This window comes from Babesia bovis, chromosome 3 (genome assembly GCF_000165395.2).
Source record: "Babesia bovis T2Bo chromosome 3, whole genome shotgun sequence".
NCBI lineage: Eukaryota > Apicomplexa > Aconoidasida > Piroplasmida > Babesiidae > Babesia > Babesia bovis.
Window position 1 is genome coordinate 645,042 of NC_010575.1, and position 15,702 is coordinate 660,743.

Here is a 15,702-nt window from a genome sequence, read left to right on the forward strand (position 1 = left end):
AAATATAGACAAGAATTCATATGGCTCATAGATTTACGGAATACCTATGATAGTACCATTGGCAATCCTGGCAGTTACAGTATAAATGATGGAATGCCTATAGATTTATCAATGCAGTACCTTAGCCGCTGTAATAATCTAAATATGTGATACCGGGATCCAAAAGTGAAATATGCAATTATTCTTGTCTTACATAAACGCACAGACATTCGAATGGCAGAATAAAATCAAACACGGGATATGTCCACATTTGTGGACTATAACATTATTTATTTAACATTTACGTGCTTAATGAATGTATTTTATATGGAATTCCACTTTAAACAGTATTCCTAGTGTAGCACATTTTCACAGCAGCAACTCAAGGTGCCATAAGCCGTTCTTTTCTTAGTCCCCATTACACACCAGGATACTAAACCTAAGCTATTGCAAACAATTGATTATACTTCACCAAAAAAGGTATTAGGAAGACTTGGGCCTGAATTGACTTGTGATACATTGTATCCCCCCTCCGCCCTACCCACCTCAATATCGCCACAGAATTCGGTGCATAAAGCACGGAAGCCAACTTCAATCACTTCATTCCGACATGCGACGATGAGAGAAGTTATTAGCATACACGTTGGTCAAGCTGGTATCCAGGTTGGTAATGCCTGCTGGTAAGTTACTGCGCTTTAATCTGTGGTATATAAAGGTGTTGCTTAAATGGGTTTAGTGGATTATTTAACATCGCTTTTGTTCAATTGAATGCTATAGACTATAATGTGTGATTCTCGGTGTGTGTGCACGTGCCTATGAAGGCCATATTAACTGGATTAGTGCCATGGAATATGTTATCTCTCATGTATTTATAGGGAACTGTTCTGTTTGGAACATGGCATCCAACCTGATGGTCACATGCCTGCTGATAAACAAATCCAGGGTGACGATGCATTCTCTACCTTCTTCAGTGAAACTGGCGCTGGCAAGCATGTGCCTCGTTGCGTGTTTGTAGATTTGGAACCAACGGTCGTAGACGAAGTGCGTACTGGTACTTATCGTCATCTTTTCCACCCAGAGCAGCTAATTACCGGCAAGGAGGATGCTGCTAACAATTTTGCCAGGGGTCACTACACAGTAGGCAAGGACATTGTTGACTCGTGTCTTGACCGTATCAGGAAGCTGGCTGATAACTGTACTGGTCTTCAGGGTTTCCTTATGTTCAATGCTGTTGGAGGTGGTACAGGTTCTGGTTTGGGTTGTTTGATGTTAGAGAGGTTGTCTGTTGATTACGGTAAGAAGAGCAAATTGAACTTTTGCTGCTGGCCATCTCCACGGGTATCAACTGCTGTTGTTGAGCCCTACAACTCGGTACTCTCAACTCATTCATTGTTGGAGCACACTGATGTGGCTGTCATGCTTGACAACGAGGCTATTTACGATATTTGCAAGCGCAATTTGGATATCGGGCGTCCTACATACACCAACTTAAACAGGCTGATTGCCCAGGTCATATCGTCTTTAACCGCTTCATTGCGTTTTGATGGTGCACTCAATGTTGATGTTACTGAGTTCCAGACCAACTTGGTACCTTACCCTCGCATTCACTTCATGCTTTCATCATATGCCCCTGTAATTAGCGCTGAAAAGGCGTACCACGAGCAGTTGTCAGTTGCGGAAATCACCAACTCGGCATTCGAGCCTGCTAACATGATGGCTAAGTGTGACCCTCGCCATGGCAAGTACATGGCTTCATGTATTCTCTACCGTGGTGACGTAGTTCCTAAGGATGTTAACGCTGCTGTAGCGGCGATTAAGACTAAGCGTACAATCCAGTTTGTTGACTGGTGTCCCACGGGATTCAAGGTTGGTATTAATTACCAACCACCTACAGTGGTCCCTGGTGGTGATTTGGCTAAGGTTATGCGTGCTGTATGCATGATTTCCAACTCAACGGCCATTGCGGAAGTTTTTAGCAGGATGGACCACAAGTTCGACCTCATGTACGCTAAACGCGCCTTCGTACACTGGTACGTTGGAGAGGGAATGGAGGAGGGCGAGTTCAGCGAGGCCCGTGAAGACTTAGCCGCACTCGAAAAGGACTACGAGGAAGTGGGCTTGGACACAACCTATGACGAAGAGGCAGAAAATTACTGAAACCATGCCAGTTTAAAAACAATGCCCACATGACGGGAATAAACACTTTTTAGAAAAACATTTACTTAATCGTAGCATCTATATGAACATGTGGTCTATTTGGTTGCTGGAAATGTGCCAAAATACTGAATCATGGTACCAGTGACTAGAATGGTCTATTCAGGGGTGTAACACAGAAGTGAATGGCGCGAAAAAACACAGCGACTGTAACAATAAAATACATTAATGTGTCACTAATAATCACGCCTATGAAGTGATTTATAGACCGGAAATACCACAGTGAATTGGACCCGGGGCCACCGATGGCCAATGGTGGGGCAGTAGAACAAAAAGGATAGAAAAACGACATAACAGCGACACCATTATAAATAGATCTTTATCGTAACATCTGGGAACCATGGCTGTCAGGGTCTTCAGAGGTTTGGTCCACAAGAGGACCAAAAAGTTCAGACGTTTCCAGTCTGACCGCTTCAAGCGTGTCAAGGTGAGTGCTTCTTAATCGATTTTCTATAAGGTCAATGGAAATAATGCTCTATTTTGGTATTTATTTGCACTTCCGCTATAGTATTTATGGTTACTCTCTATGGTTACGTGGTTCTTGTGCTATCTAGGTCATACCATAGGCTTCCACCGCGTTTTTGTCTATGATCGTGGTTCGTGTGGCCACTTTGTGGCTACACCTATAATGGGTGTTTTTGGTACTAGTAGTTTTGGATCCCAGGCCATTTCAGTGCTTTTGGTGACCCTGGGTTATGGTGGTATACAGTGTTGATTTCTTGTTACTCACATTATTACAGGAAAGCTGGAGGAAGCCCAAGGGTATTGATTGTCGTGTTAGGCGTCGTTTTAAGGGTACCGTCCTTACTCCTAAAATCGGTTACGGTACTGACAAGAGGACTCGCCACAAGCTGCCCAGTGGCTACTACAAGGTTGTTGTCAACAACCCGGCAGAGGTTGACATTTTGCTTATGCACAACAAGACCCATGTGGCCGAGATTGCGCACAGCGTCTCCGCTAAGAAGAGGCGTGTCATCGTTGACCGTGCCAAGAAGCTTGGTATCAAGGTCACCAACGCCGGTGCTAGGCTGAGAGTTGAAGAAAAGGAGTAACCTAGTTTAATTTGCTCCTTGTTATATATGTGCTCATTAGAAATTGAGAGTTTTGTACGGTAGAATATGATATTAGGGGGGATAGTTACTCCCGGGGGAGGACAATGGACCTTGCATCACGGTTGGCGTGTACCCAATGGCGTGTATTATATTGCACTAATATATCAGCTGACAAATGTCACTATAAGTACCCACTGCTCCACCCATGATGCTGGGGCCGATTATTATTACTCTTCATCTGAAAATACAATCTCATCATCGGACGCTTCAAGCTCCTTCATGCGTTGTTCACGCTGCTCCTTCTGACGAACCATGTCAGCAGCAACATCTATACGAAGCTGTGATATTTTCTCAGACTCGACTTCTATCTCATCGGCCATCTGCAGTATGCCATTGTATATAGACTCGCTCTCGGATTCCGATGGTAAAATCGATTCATCCAGGCGTAGAAGCGCCAGTATATGAGACACATCATTGCTGGCCAGTATGGCATCACCATGATATAGCAAAAAGGCAAGCCCAAAGCTGAAAATGTAGCATTCACCACGGGAGATAACTCGCTCCATGTAAGTTATCACGTGCGTGAATGGTAAAACATGAATGGTCATACCAATGAACCATTTGGAGCAAAATGCCTCCGGCACAACAAGTCCGCTTAAGTGGTCGTGAAGCTTCAAATTGCGTTCTTCCAGCAACTTCATCAAAACACGCGAGTCACGCACATATGCCTCCGGCATGCATGAAAAGTAACCGCTCATAGGATCCTCATGTAAGTGTACGATTAAACGGACAACATCGGTTGTGTCCAGGAATAATGATAAAAACGCTACCACAAAACCTTCACCTTGGTGGTAGTTGCCAACGTGGCTGAATGCCTCCTGTAGATTGTAACACAAAGCTTCGCGATGCTCTTCATTTGTAAATGTGCGCTCAGCGTCCAACTGAAATATTCGTTCATTTTCTGGCGTTACCGTGAATAGAGGTGTAGCCAGTGTGTCTACCGACTTGTTACTGTTGCTGTGGTCCCAGAGGCTGCAAGAGCTCACTAAATTTGTTACGTAATGTATCATAAAAGATATTACCGAACCATCGTTAGGTTGGTCGCCGAGTAGAGCGACAACCCTGGGACGTAGCGCAAGCAACTCCTCCAGTGAGTGGACACCGCTCCTGCTGAACAGAGATGACTTACGCTCTAATTCCCAAAAACGTTCAGTCAGAAGCATTTTTATACTAAAAAAATAAAACAGAATAATATACAAGAACGATTGAAACGCGAAGGTTAGTCGTGTTACATTCCCATACACATCTGCCAGATATACGCCATAAACTGTAACACAATCTACTTTACCCAAGTATTAGACAACAAACTATACTTATACATAGCATTTGGGCAGTAGCTATTGAGCCTATACATAAAAATGCAAGTACCATACGGGAAGGACTGTGTCTAGGCAAAAAACGTCGGTATTATACTTGTTCCATATACATGCTTAGTGTTACTACTAAAAAATAGTTTGACAACTTTACTAAGCCCTGGAATCCAGTTATATAACACCAGTGGCATCATAGGGATACAATCTATATACACTAGAACAACCCAGCCTCGCCATGTGAAAAACCATTATATCAGTTCATGAACCACATAATCAGCTACCGTCATCGGATGTACCTATGCCCTGGAATAGGGCACGGGCCATCTCCACGTGCTGTCGACTTGGGCTTGGCTTATCACTCTTGCGCCATACGTAGCCCTGAGGCTCTGCTACCCTAGGTGCTCGTACACCACCTGAAAGGATTGATAGATCTAATTCGTGTTGTACTGCAGGTGGTTCCGGTATATGATCATCACGGGTTGTAGTAGATTCGGGTCCGGGATAAACAGTATCATGGTCAACGCTACCCTTGTCCACATAGCCAGACGGACCCCAACTACGGGGTACATCGGCGCAAATGATCTCCTCGTTTACCAGGTCATCTACTGTCAATGTCTCTTTGTATTCCGCCATTTGCGTGGCCTGCATGGCGTAAGGTTCAAATCGAAGCTCCGGAACCGAGTTTGCAATATCGGTTTCTGTAGGCCTAGATACGGACTCCGTGGGACGCTCGTACCTACGAGCGCCATTCAGTAGGCTCTGTTGTACGTAATCACTGAGGAAACTGATATCCAAAGTGCTGGCGTCCATGAAACGTAACTTAGGTCGCAAGGTACATAAACTACGTATCTCCTTGCAGCGCTGGGTAACCTCTGTGCAGTTGGAACACTCAAATTGCGATAACACCGACTCCACCGACGGGCTGACGTTGTAGTCGTTTGCGATTATTAGCGTGCGTATACACCCTAGTACCCAGGAAATAGTAACACTATCCTGACGGTACCGTTGTAGAAACTGGAGCAGAGTGTCTATATAGGTGCCCAAATCAATTTTAGCCCTAGTGTCGCACTGTGCATCGTAGCTGATTCCAGACTCAATAGCCACATTGTTTGTTTCCAAACAAGATCCAATGTCCTCTTGGGGCTCATCGGTAACATCTCTTGGTGTGCTTTCATCTTGCTCGGGTGGTACAGAATCCTGTCTACTACTGTCCTGCCTGGACTCTGAACAACCCAAATCAGTGACTGTATCAGTATCTCCAATATATCCAACAGTGGTAAAGTTGGCATATATCCAACTTATCATTTTAACTACCATCTCGGGCAAATTATCAGAACGTTTCATGAGATCCGATACCTGTGACATCACGGAACTACGAAATGACGTATCTGTCATATTCTCACGCAGTACGTGCACTGTGCTAAACAGCAGCTCGTCTTTCAACAGGTCAGGGGCCAGCAGCATCAACTCCAGGACGGTCTCGAAGTACCACAAAGCACTCGGGGCAAACTTTTCGCACAAGAGCGATATCTTACTGACCAACTCGGCACTCCAGTATCGTTCGCACTTAGAACGCAGCTGTACCAAGAAACAGTTGACAATAGTTACTACATTCTTTGAATTGGTCATGCGGTACAGCAGGTCCAAGGTTCGGCGGCGTATGGTCTCATCACGATCTTCCAGACACGAGACTACCACCAGCTGATTTTCCACGGCATAAGACATGTTAATGCCAACCAGGGTACCCAGCCCTGATATACCAGCATAACGCAGGTTGTTATTCTCCGAAGAGAGCATTCGCGACACCGCTATGGAACACATTGTGGTCAGGGAGTCCCTCGGCGTTATGGCAGCTATGGTTTTGACGCACTCAAAAATTATTGCATTGGCGATAACGACGCACTGGTGCGGTAACGACTCGGCCTGCTGTAAAACGTTTTGCAAGCAACCGTATATCTGCTCTGATACACGGCGGTCACCACGGCCCATCCGGCCGAATATGGATATAATCGATATTTGTATCCACGGCGCCGGCACTCGATGGTAGTCGTACCCACGGTTTAACCGACGGTCGACAATCTGGTTCAAAATGTGCACTAAAGATGGTACGAGGTGCCTGTACGCCCGGGGCTTGGTTGCTATAACATCGTGTAACAGTGATAACGTGCATCCCATCACTGACGGACGCGGATCGCATATTCCACGCTCTATTATATCCGTAAGGTTTTCAACGCAGCTATTGTCAAATTCATGAAACCTTCGTATTGCCATAATGGCATGCTTGCGAACATGTTCATTCTCACTGTCTAGACAACGTATCACCGATGGTAGTATGGTAGGGACCATATCGCGGTTAATCAAGTCGCAAACGCATTGCAGTGCACAGGCGATATCCATGAAATGAGGGCTCTGCAAGTCCTTCTGTATTGTGTTTATCAGTAGTAGCATAAGCTCGGAATCCGGTTGCAGTAGTTGTCGGCATGCCCAGTAGCCTGTAGTTATTGCAGAAAGTAGTGCCCGAACTTACCGGCTTTCTTGCGTACTATATTGCGTTCCTGCGCCAGGTTTATCGCATGGATGTGGGCAAAGGAAGCTTCGAAGCCCAGCATCTCCACGTAAACCGCGCGTACTAGGTATTCCTTCAGCTGGTCCTGGCAAATGTGTAACTAGTGATAACATAACATACCCTGTCTACATCCTTCGACAGAAATAAGCGCTTTAAAGCGCTGATCTCAGCTAAGACAAGTCGTTCCTCCTCCTAAGAACAATGGGAGTCCTATAGACAAACACCTACATCCTTCGAGCGCGCCTCGCACAAAAGCTTTATAAAGCGATAAAAGTCTCGCGACAGGTGCGGTGCCGCTAAATTCAACATATTCAATGCGATCTATGTTTGTATGAACAGTGGCGGTGTAGTCCATCTGAGGCACACACTAGGGGTCAGTTGGAATCATGTATCACGTATTGGTAACCTGGCTATTACTCACGCACATATGCTTGGCAAAGGTTAAAAATGACAAGCAAAAGCAGGAGACTCAGGTAATGAGCACTTGCGGAGAAGGTATGGTCACACACCATCTTGATGTCGTCAAGGTCAATACAGGGTTGAAGGGGCTTCTGGACCATAAATTTGACAACCACGATGAGGAAGCTAGACTCACTACTGCGGCATACTTGTCAAAAAACATGCTTAGACTATACACCGGAAACGTAAGTATTCATTCCCGCGAATGGACATCTCACAGACTACGTATCTGACAATCGACTTGAATGAGGCTGTGCTACCTATAGAAACACTTGGAGAGAAGTGCTTTTCGATAAGAAGTCATAACGCACTGCCGAACGTCCTCTGCGCAAGGTATGTCTTATATACTCAACAACGTATTTTGCAGTGGCCTTCTTGAGCGTAACAAGTGGATAAATGCAATTGAGGCTAGTATGCTATGTGCGGAAACAGGCATCAAGTCAATGTTGCCACTGATACCAGGAGAGGAGACGTATGTTACCCGGGCTGGTATCAACAGTGCTTGCAGGCTTGAGGAAATAGATGAGGAAAAGCCAACTGGGATCAACTTGTTCATGTAAGTGGGTTCTGTTCTATTAACACTGGTTACAGCCACGATGGTCCCGTGGGCAGGCCGCAAATATACATCAATGGGAAGACCATCGAAGAATTGGAAAACGAACGTAATGTATGTTGGATTCAATATCAAATAACAATTTGCAGAAGGAATCACTTGATTCAGCGCACGTAGAAAACGATATGTCAGCTCTAGGGGGTTAGTGGCACCAATAAGCCTATATATGATCCCGTAGACTTGGACCAGCTATTCCCAACTTTCGACACCAACGACCGGGATCAAGTGGAGGTAGCTCCAGTGGACCCCGAAGCCTTGGCAGAAGCACGGGCTGAGGCTGGGATGGTAGACGACACCACCCCGGAGATGGGCTACTACAAACAAGAACGTGAACTTTGAATCGCATATCAAATAGCATCGCAAGAATATCGCACTAACCACAACATGAGTGACGTACACATTTTAATTAAACGGAGACCTCATAATGTACACAAGTCACTAGGATATAGTCACACTAGTTTTAGACACTGTTCAAAATTGACCCTAAGAAACCGATTGCGCACAAGCTACGCTTTGAAGGGTACTTAATGATTGATTAGAGCTTATCTGTGCCCATTATGCAAAGGTAGGACCCAGAACAACACCCAATGTGCACACCGATGGTGCCATCAGGACTATAGCATCCTACAGTACATAATCCGATGGCATCGTGAATACCGATTCGGCCAGTTGGTACGACTTGATTAAACCTCCAATGGGCACGAAACAGTAGTGCAGACGCAAGGTTACACGAGCTTTGCGAAGCGAACGTGCATAGTCGATCATGTAGTACTTGCTGACGATATCCGCGCCGGGCTCGTAAGCTTCTTCCTTCGAGGTTATGATCTTATCAAATATGATCAACTCGTTCACTGGGTGCTTGGGAGTCTCATAATTGACAGTGGCGTACAGGAATATTACATTCGCACTCCAATCAAACACATCACGAAGGTCGTAACTTAAATTCAACTCAAAAGCTGCCCGATCAACCTGGGATCACATGAGAATAAAGACGATACAATACATACCTGCCCGGTTACTGTCTTCAATTCAAATGTCCTAATGTGCTTGATCGAACCACTTCCCGGGTTGTTTGCACGATAGTATTGGCCGCTCAGGTAATTCAGGGCCAGTGCAGCCCATAATGCAAATAGGGAAGTGCTCAGGACCGTGTAACAGCGAATTGCTGGAGCGGTCATTTTACCAACTGGTACCTCGCATCCCCCATCTGACGTTAACAAGTCCTATATGAGGCACAATGCGTTATAGACTCGCTTATAAGTGTTACAGTGTATAGTCCGGGAATAATACACGTGGTTGCGCTTAGGTGTATACACTGGAAACCGTGATAATCTCACTAAGCAGTTAAATCGACTCTACTAGGAAGGTACCGGGTTATTAACAATTTTATCGGTACATATTAGCTTTATGGTAAGTCAGTGTGCTTGGTTAAGTCATTTTAACTCGATGTGTAGGCATTAGGGGCCAGAAGGTCAGATGGTTATACGTGTACATTACCCAAGGCGCGTCGCACATTTCGCAGTACGCCATCATTCTATCATTAAACTATATTGTGATTCTGTGTAACTGTTGAAGCAATGGCAACTAAAGTAGATTACGAAATTAGCGAGGAGGATCAAAATAACATTGTGCAGTTCAGCAAGGTGTTCAATGAACGGAACCAAGCTGAGAAACGCTTGAAAACTCTGAAGGAGCAGGTACAAAACCTAACTGATGCTGAGGAGGAGCTTATGATTACCATGGATACACCATATTTGAAGATAGGTTAGTATAGTACTAGGTGTTAGTATATCATGACAACATATAGGCGACTGCTTCTTACGTTTCGAAGAATCCGAACTTGGCAGCCACTTGGAGCAGCAGAAGGACGAATCCAATGCTGAAATCGAGAAGCTAGAGTCGTCGCTGCAAGAACTCACAGCTAAATCTACTGAATTAAAGGCTATGCTCTATGCTAAACTAGGCAACCGCATTAACCTGGAGGGTTGATACCCGCGTGACCTCGCTGTAATGATCGCAACATAGTATATAAGTATTAACCGATTGTTATGTAAGTAGCTTGGTTACTAGCCATTGGACAATGGTGCAATGGGACAGCGATAGCTCTGCTATCAGCGAACATAGAACCACACAATTTATGCGACAGATGTCTCGTATGGCTGGTAACCAACCACCCCAATATCAATATGACGGCTTCAAGGACTGGTTGACCTCGGCCTTGACAGCCTCATAGAAACGAACATTTGGTACGTAAACTGGCTTGGCGGTGTACATTTCACCAGTTTGCAAGTTCTTCATTAAACGAGGGCCACGAAGTGAGTTGTGGAATAAACCGAACTTGGCGATGGAGACCTCCTTGTTCTCCCCCAGGTGCTTTACAATCGACTTTAGAAACTCGTCAACTACAATTCCAACATCTTTTTGGGTCATGTTAGTGGTTTGCGCAATCTCGGAAATGAGCTGTTTTTTAGTTACAGTCTGTAGTAATTGTTAATGAAGTGTATCAGTGGCACAATGCAATAACACAATGGTCCCAGATAAATTAGTACACTGGCAATATACCCAATGGATGCAAAGTGATACTTCATACAACATTTGAATGCAATCTTTATTACATGAATACAGTATCACTAGACAATAACACAATTGAAATCCAGATGCAATTAATGGCACTGTTTCCCTAAAGTAACGCAAACTGCTACACTTCCTTGGACAATGTATAATATGACTTTGTTCTATAGATAGAAGTACAACGAACGCAATATGTATACACACCGCAAGGAGTATGAAATACAAGAAAGCAGCAGTACTACACAATGGCACGTATAAGCACAGCATACATTATTCTCGGATATATACTAACAGAAGGTCGAGAATATCACAAAAATATATCGTTACCTACCTCAACCTCACTGGATGTTGCAGTGGCATCCACATTAGACGACATACGCGCGTTGTCAGTCACGAAGGAACCGTGCGGGCGTATAGGGTTGGCAATAAATGCCGATTTAAGTGTGTCTACACCAGAAGGAAGGCCATGGTTTAAAGCTGACCTGTGGCCTGCCGCGAACGGCAAAATCACGAAGGCACTAATATATAAACACAAAGTCATTAAAAGAGAAGATGTTAACATGTTTATAGTGTATCTATAAACAAACAATATGGTATAGGATGTCGTTTTAAGGGCTTTATACAACTACACATTCCGATGCTGTGGGGGTTAGACAGATGATATTAGATGAGCAATAACGCGAGTTCCTTAGATGATAAAATCAAACTGCTCCGCCTGGAGGGGTTACGGTACTGCGAAAATGCGGACCGTAACCTGAAAGTGGCACTCCTCCAGGCAGACCAGAGACTGAAGGAAGCTCAGGTAAGTTTTACGCGTTCTTTGTATATAATAGAACACATCTGTTTTATTATGCAATATATTGGCTAATTACACCACAGGAAGAGTTTGTGAAGCGGGAGAAGCAGGTTGCAACTCTGTCGAAGCAGTTCGGCATGATGAAGGTCACCCGCATTGTGGAAATAGCTAAGCTCGTTGTGGATCAGAAATCAGTAGACATGACTGAATTGAAGTTACAAGAGATTGATGCTATGCATCAGTATGTCATACCACTGGTCCACCAGATGAAGACAGTTGAACTCCGGGAGAAGGAATTCAATTTAGTAAAGGACAAAATTGATGTTAATGCGGTAGGTCGGTAGTACTGAATCCCACACTTTTGCGCAGCACGTATATGGACTTTACAAGAAGGAAATAGAATCCCATAATGCTGGACAGTAGCTGTGCTACTCCGGTATGGCATCCACGTGGATGCAATATAGATTCCTCTGGAATCATACATCGCCAATACAAACACAATCGTAAAATAATCTATATTAATGCAAGCGAGTCGTCGAGGGTGTGATAACGGTAACGTGGCGCACAAGGCGTTATGCACCCCTAGCGTAATTTAGTATGCCGAGCTGCAGGTGTTAATAAGCGCATTGGCCATTAACCCCAAGCAGCGGTGCCAAAATTCTGAAACTGGCGACATCCATAGTCACTCGCTATAGACAATAAACTGTACTGGCAGTGGAGCTGATTGCAAAGTTGTTTACGCAATGTAAAGTGTCGACGGGCACAACACTTTGCTCCACTTTGTTAGTCATAAGGTTGTTACATGGCGTTGGGAATCCAGTACCATGGAACAAAATGACAGAGCCCAGTTACAGTACAGATATGATTTCATATCGCTACCTTGTATCAACATAGCAATAGAACGAGCTGCAGTAAAGTACTAATTATTAATCAAAGCAGGGCGGGTGGCAGGCTCCTCAGCATCACGCTCCCGATTCATGCGCTCAAACCGTTCAATGTCCTCGTTTACCATCGTATGCATCAACTGGGCAGTGTGTAAGAATGTCCAGTCAAAAATGAAGTCGTATTGATAGCCTTGCCTGAAAAACAGGTCCTTCAGTATCCGGCGTAGGTACGGGTAATCAGGACGATCCTCGAAGCGCAGTGAGCGCGCATAGTTAATAAACGTGACGAACTCAAAGGGCAACTGCTTACATAATAAATCAACCGGTATCGCGATCTTTTTCTCGCTGATCTTGTCGTACTTATCCTTCTTGCTGTTAGCCTTCAAGCCCTGCCATGGAAGTGATCCACGCATGAAATACAGAAGAACGTAACCCAAGGCCTCCAAATCATCACGGCGGCTTTGCTCAATACCCAAATGAGTGTTGATGCTGGCGTAACGAGCTGTACCTGTAAGATTCTTGCCCTCACGGTAACAAATGTGCTGACCAGTCTTTGGGTCACGATATTTCTTGGCCAATCCAAAGTCGATTATGTAAACTATCGATATTTTCTTACCGCGACCGATCAAAAAGTTATCGGGTTTAATATCACGATGAATAAAGTTCTTGGAGTGGCAATATTCTATACGGTTCAGCATCTGGTCGGCAAGCATCAGTACACTCTTTAAACTAAGCTTGCGATTACAAATAGTGAAGAGGTCCTCCAGGGAGGGACCGAGCAAATCCATAATGAGGATGTTGTACTCACCTTCGATGCCATACCAGTGGATGGTGGGTATACCCACTCCACCGGCTAGAAGACGATATAGCTTTGATTCATATAGAAGCTGAGGGTGCCTGCTGCGGTGTGATTCAAGTTTGATGGCAACGTCCTCGCCTGTTTGAATCTGCGTGCCCATAAAGATATCGCCAAATGAGCCGCTACCAATCTTACGTCCGAGACGATACTTCCCACCAACGCGAATCTCCAACGATCTCGAGATCATTTTGAGCAAAAAATCACTAATAACACCTCACAGCCATCAATACAGTATGATTTACGGCGTAGGATCCTGTAAACGCCACGTGGAGACCTAAACCGGTCTAAATAGTAAAACCGTACCGTAAAGCATAAACACACTCCCGGTACCGGTATACTGACCCATAAACGCGTAATAAACGCTATTTTACGCTTAAAGTGTGACCTACCAATTAGGTCGACATCACGTAAAGCGGTTTAATGACCACTTAGCACCGATTAAGATGGTTGGGCTGACTCTTGCCCAAGATGTGTCGATCACTAGCTTCACTATTAGCCAACGAATCGGTATTTTCCGTGATATAATATATAACCTAGCATACAGGATCTTTCTTAAACTAAACTACTGGCCCTTTGCACCTTGGTCGACACTGGGTGGCGTAGTCTCTTGGACCCCGAGACTTGATGAGCCAAAAGGGAACTCTGAAATAACCACGTCAACGAGACGCCTAAGACCTATTGCTAAATAGAATTTTGTTATTTTGTTGGTTCAAATTTAGGTATTTGATCTTTCCCCAATGCGCCTTTAAAGGGGCGACATGCCGATCTGCGTAACCCTGATGAATATCCGATCTAGACGCGCAAGTTGCTTAAATACACATCCAATGATCGGAAATAGGTTTCGTATTGTGCTTTGACATTTAAGATGCTGTAAAAATTCCACCTAGTCTAGTGAAATAGAACTTGTATAGAGCCACTTTCCTTGATCCAGTGGATCAAGGAGATACTATTACCTATTTTATATATACCCATTTCTGGTTACATGCACTACGTATAAATACATACCTAGGAAATTAAATAGCAAAATGTATTGATCCTTGGTATCCTGAAGTTAAAACTCATACTTCGTATCGACCACCTCCCACCTGGACGGGTTCCTTACGGGCACCTTGGCGACGTGATGCGACAATATTCATGTTGCGCGGCTGTGAAACCACTGGCTTACGCCTTGATGCCAATATCTCGTTGGCGCGCTCCACCTGCTCGGGGGTAACTGCATAGGGGTCTGGAGGCGGCTCCTTGGTACGTGACTTAGGTTCTAACTTGGCAATCTCGCGTTGGGGCAACCAGCCTTGTTGGAGAGCCGCTTTCAATTCAACGTGGATTAACGGGCATTTCGTTACCGAATCGATCATGCAGGCATATGTGCGCAGATGATGGTAACTGACCAAACGGTCCTTCGGATGCCGCTGGCGCACTGACCCGGTTGGTAGTGTACTATACAAACTTGGTATTTCACCATTTATCAGCTCCTCACGGTGGGCTGGTGTAATGCTACTGTCAGCATTTATCAATGCATCCACGTGGCTATTTCTAACAGGTGCCTCTACAGGCTCCGCTGCTGCCTCTGATAGATTCTCGATGTCAAAAGGGGGTGGCAGCTCGGTGCCGATATCCTTCACGGAAGGTACGTGCTCCCCGTAGAAAAAGTCGCCTCCACCCCAATCGTGCCGAGGCACAGGGAATGGACGCTGGAACAACCTGCAGAAGTCGCGTGTAATCTCTCTTTCCACAAAATCCTCGTAGAACACAACCTGTAACATATTTAACATAACTTAGTACCTCACCTCTCCGTCACGAAGCCTTTCACGTAAACTTTTACGAGGCTTGGTGGGCGATTCAGCTTGCTTTACCGGGCGCAACTCTATATTAACACGCCGTTTGGGCGGTTCTTCATTACCTGAGCGTAAATAAGTTGATAATGTAACCTACCCTTAGCAGCAGGTTCCGGTGGATCGATCAGATCATCACCCTTATCAAAGTGCGTCCCATGCTTGATTGGCGATACTAAATGCGTTCCTATTAACCGATTTACTCGGTTATTTAACCGTGGACGGGGTGGTGGATCGATCCATTCATCCCGTGGCTGGGTAACAGCCACGGGATCATCATCCCACCACTGCACATCGTCTTCATATAGGTAGTATATGGGCTCCGGAGGTATATCACAGGTAGGCTCGCCCTCGGGATCAACGGAAGTGTCGTCTTCAGCCTTCGTTGGCAACCCCGAAGAACCATCTAAAGTACCACTCCCTGACTTCATTAAACCTTACACATCTATATAAATACACTTGGCTATAGCCAATAAAGTAAAATTAAATCGGTATAGCACGTTG

The 15,702-nt window shown here is 44.9% G+C and overlaps 11 protein-coding genes across 11 annotated transcripts; 5 read left to right on the top strand and 6 right to left on the bottom strand.

Moving 5' to 3' along the window:
• Positions 1 to 563: 563 nt before the first annotated feature.
• Positions 564 to 2,221, top strand: BBOV_III002820 (putative tubulin alpha chain). Its single transcript, XM_001611364.1, has 2 exons — positions 564 to 659; positions 855 to 2,221. Exons 1-2 carry the CDS (start codon positions 598 to 600, stop codon positions 2,134 to 2,136), a joined length of 1,344 nt encoding a protein of 447 aa, XP_001611414.1. The 5' UTR covers positions 564 to 597; the 3' UTR covers positions 2,137 to 2,221.
• Positions 2,222 to 2,478: 257 nt separating this feature from the next.
• Positions 2,479 to 3,270, top strand: BBOV_III002830 (putative 60S ribosomal protein L32). Its single transcript, XM_001611365.1, has 2 exons — positions 2,479 to 2,620; positions 2,934 to 3,270. The coding sequence occupies exons 1-2, from the start codon at positions 2,534 to 2,536 to the stop codon at positions 3,243 to 3,245; spliced, it is 399 nt and encodes a 132-aa protein (XP_001611415.1). The 5' UTR covers positions 2,479 to 2,533; the 3' UTR covers positions 3,246 to 3,270.
• A 43-nt stretch (positions 3,271 to 3,313) lies between these two features.
• BBOV_III002840 (Rab-GTPase-TBC domain family protein) lies at positions 3,314 to 4,495 on the bottom strand. Its single transcript, XM_001611366.2, has one exon. It carries the CDS (start codon positions 4,466 to 4,468, stop codon positions 3,473 to 3,475), a length of 996 nt encoding a protein of 331 aa, XP_001611416.1. The 5' UTR covers positions 4,469 to 4,495; the 3' UTR covers positions 3,314 to 3,472.
• Positions 4,496 to 4,830: 335 nt separating this feature from the next.
• BBOV_III002850 (adaptin N terminal region domain containing protein) lies at positions 4,831 to 7,531 on the bottom strand. Its single transcript, XM_001611367.2, has 4 exons — positions 7,413 to 7,531; positions 7,305 to 7,376; positions 7,146 to 7,269; positions 4,831 to 7,110 (listed from the first exon to the last, which is right to left on the bottom strand). Exons 1-4 carry the CDS (start codon positions 7,491 to 7,493, stop codon positions 4,892 to 4,894), a joined length of 2,496 nt encoding a protein of 831 aa, XP_001611417.1. The 5' UTR covers positions 7,494 to 7,531; the 3' UTR covers positions 4,831 to 4,891.
• A 29-nt stretch (positions 7,532 to 7,560) lies between these two features.
• BBOV_III002860 (uncharacterized protein) lies at positions 7,561 to 8,600 on the top strand. Its single transcript, XM_051767226.1, has 8 exons — positions 7,561 to 7,679; positions 7,722 to 7,828; positions 7,864 to 7,976; positions 8,011 to 8,115; positions 8,152 to 8,199; positions 8,235 to 8,310; positions 8,346 to 8,397; positions 8,435 to 8,600. The coding sequence occupies exons 1-8, from the start codon at positions 7,571 to 7,573 to the stop codon at positions 8,593 to 8,595; spliced, it is 771 nt and encodes a 256-aa protein (XP_051623418.1). The 5' UTR covers positions 7,561 to 7,570; the 3' UTR covers positions 8,596 to 8,600.
• Positions 8,601 to 8,747: 147 nt separating this feature from the next.
• On the bottom strand, positions 8,748 to 9,478 carry BBOV_III002870 (Signal peptidase subunit family protein). Its single transcript, XM_001611369.2, has 2 exons — positions 9,264 to 9,478; positions 8,748 to 9,225 (listed from the first exon to the last, which is right to left on the bottom strand). The coding sequence occupies exons 1-2, from the start codon at positions 9,432 to 9,434 to the stop codon at positions 8,881 to 8,883; spliced, it is 516 nt and encodes a 171-aa protein (XP_001611419.1). The 5' UTR covers positions 9,435 to 9,478; the 3' UTR covers positions 8,748 to 8,880.
• Positions 9,479 to 9,512: 34 nt separating this feature from the next.
• On the top strand, positions 9,513 to 10,279 carry BBOV_III002880 (Prefoldin subunit family protein). The gene is made up of 3 exons (XM_001611370.2): positions 9,513 to 9,666; positions 9,711 to 10,020; positions 10,064 to 10,279. Exons 2-3 carry the CDS (start codon positions 9,834 to 9,836, stop codon positions 10,243 to 10,245), a joined length of 369 nt encoding a protein of 122 aa, XP_001611420.1. The 5' UTR covers positions 9,513 to 9,666; positions 9,711 to 9,833; the 3' UTR covers positions 10,246 to 10,279.
• Positions 10,280 to 10,403: 124 nt separating this feature from the next.
• BBOV_III002890 (Bacterial DNA-binding family protein) lies at positions 10,404 to 11,463 on the bottom strand. The gene is made up of 2 exons (XM_001611371.2): positions 11,159 to 11,463; positions 10,404 to 10,734 (listed from the first exon to the last, which is right to left on the bottom strand). Exons 1-2 carry the CDS (start codon positions 11,387 to 11,389, stop codon positions 10,438 to 10,440), a joined length of 528 nt encoding a protein of 175 aa, XP_001611421.1. The 5' UTR covers positions 11,390 to 11,463; the 3' UTR covers positions 10,404 to 10,437.
• A 31-nt stretch (positions 11,464 to 11,494) lies between these two features.
• On the top strand, positions 11,495 to 12,046 carry BBOV_III002895 (uncharacterized protein; the record flags this gene model as incomplete). Its single annotated transcript, XM_051767835.1, has 3 exons — positions 11,495 to 11,629; positions 11,707 to 11,955; positions 11,993 to 12,046. The coding sequence occupies 3 exons, from the start codon at positions 11,495 to 11,497 to the stop codon at positions 12,044 to 12,046; spliced, it is 438 nt and encodes a 145-aa protein (XP_051623747.1).
• A 393-nt stretch (positions 12,047 to 12,439) lies between these two features.
• Positions 12,440 to 13,781, bottom strand: BBOV_III002900 (putative casein kinase I). The gene has a single exon (XM_001611372.1). The coding sequence runs from the start codon at positions 13,551 to 13,553 to the stop codon at positions 12,543 to 12,545; it is 1,011 nt and encodes a 336-aa protein (XP_001611422.1). The 5' UTR covers positions 13,554 to 13,781; the 3' UTR covers positions 12,440 to 12,542.
• A 609-nt stretch (positions 13,782 to 14,390) lies between these two features.
• BBOV_III002910 (uncharacterized protein) lies at positions 14,391 to 15,681 on the bottom strand. Its single transcript, XM_001611373.2, has 3 exons — positions 15,299 to 15,681; positions 15,154 to 15,266; positions 14,391 to 15,120 (listed from the first exon to the last, which is right to left on the bottom strand). The coding sequence occupies exons 1-3, from the start codon at positions 15,627 to 15,629 to the stop codon at positions 14,425 to 14,427; spliced, it is 1,140 nt and encodes a 379-aa protein (XP_001611423.1). The 5' UTR covers positions 15,630 to 15,681; the 3' UTR covers positions 14,391 to 14,424.
• Between the last annotated feature and the right edge of the window lie 21 nt (positions 15,682 to 15,702).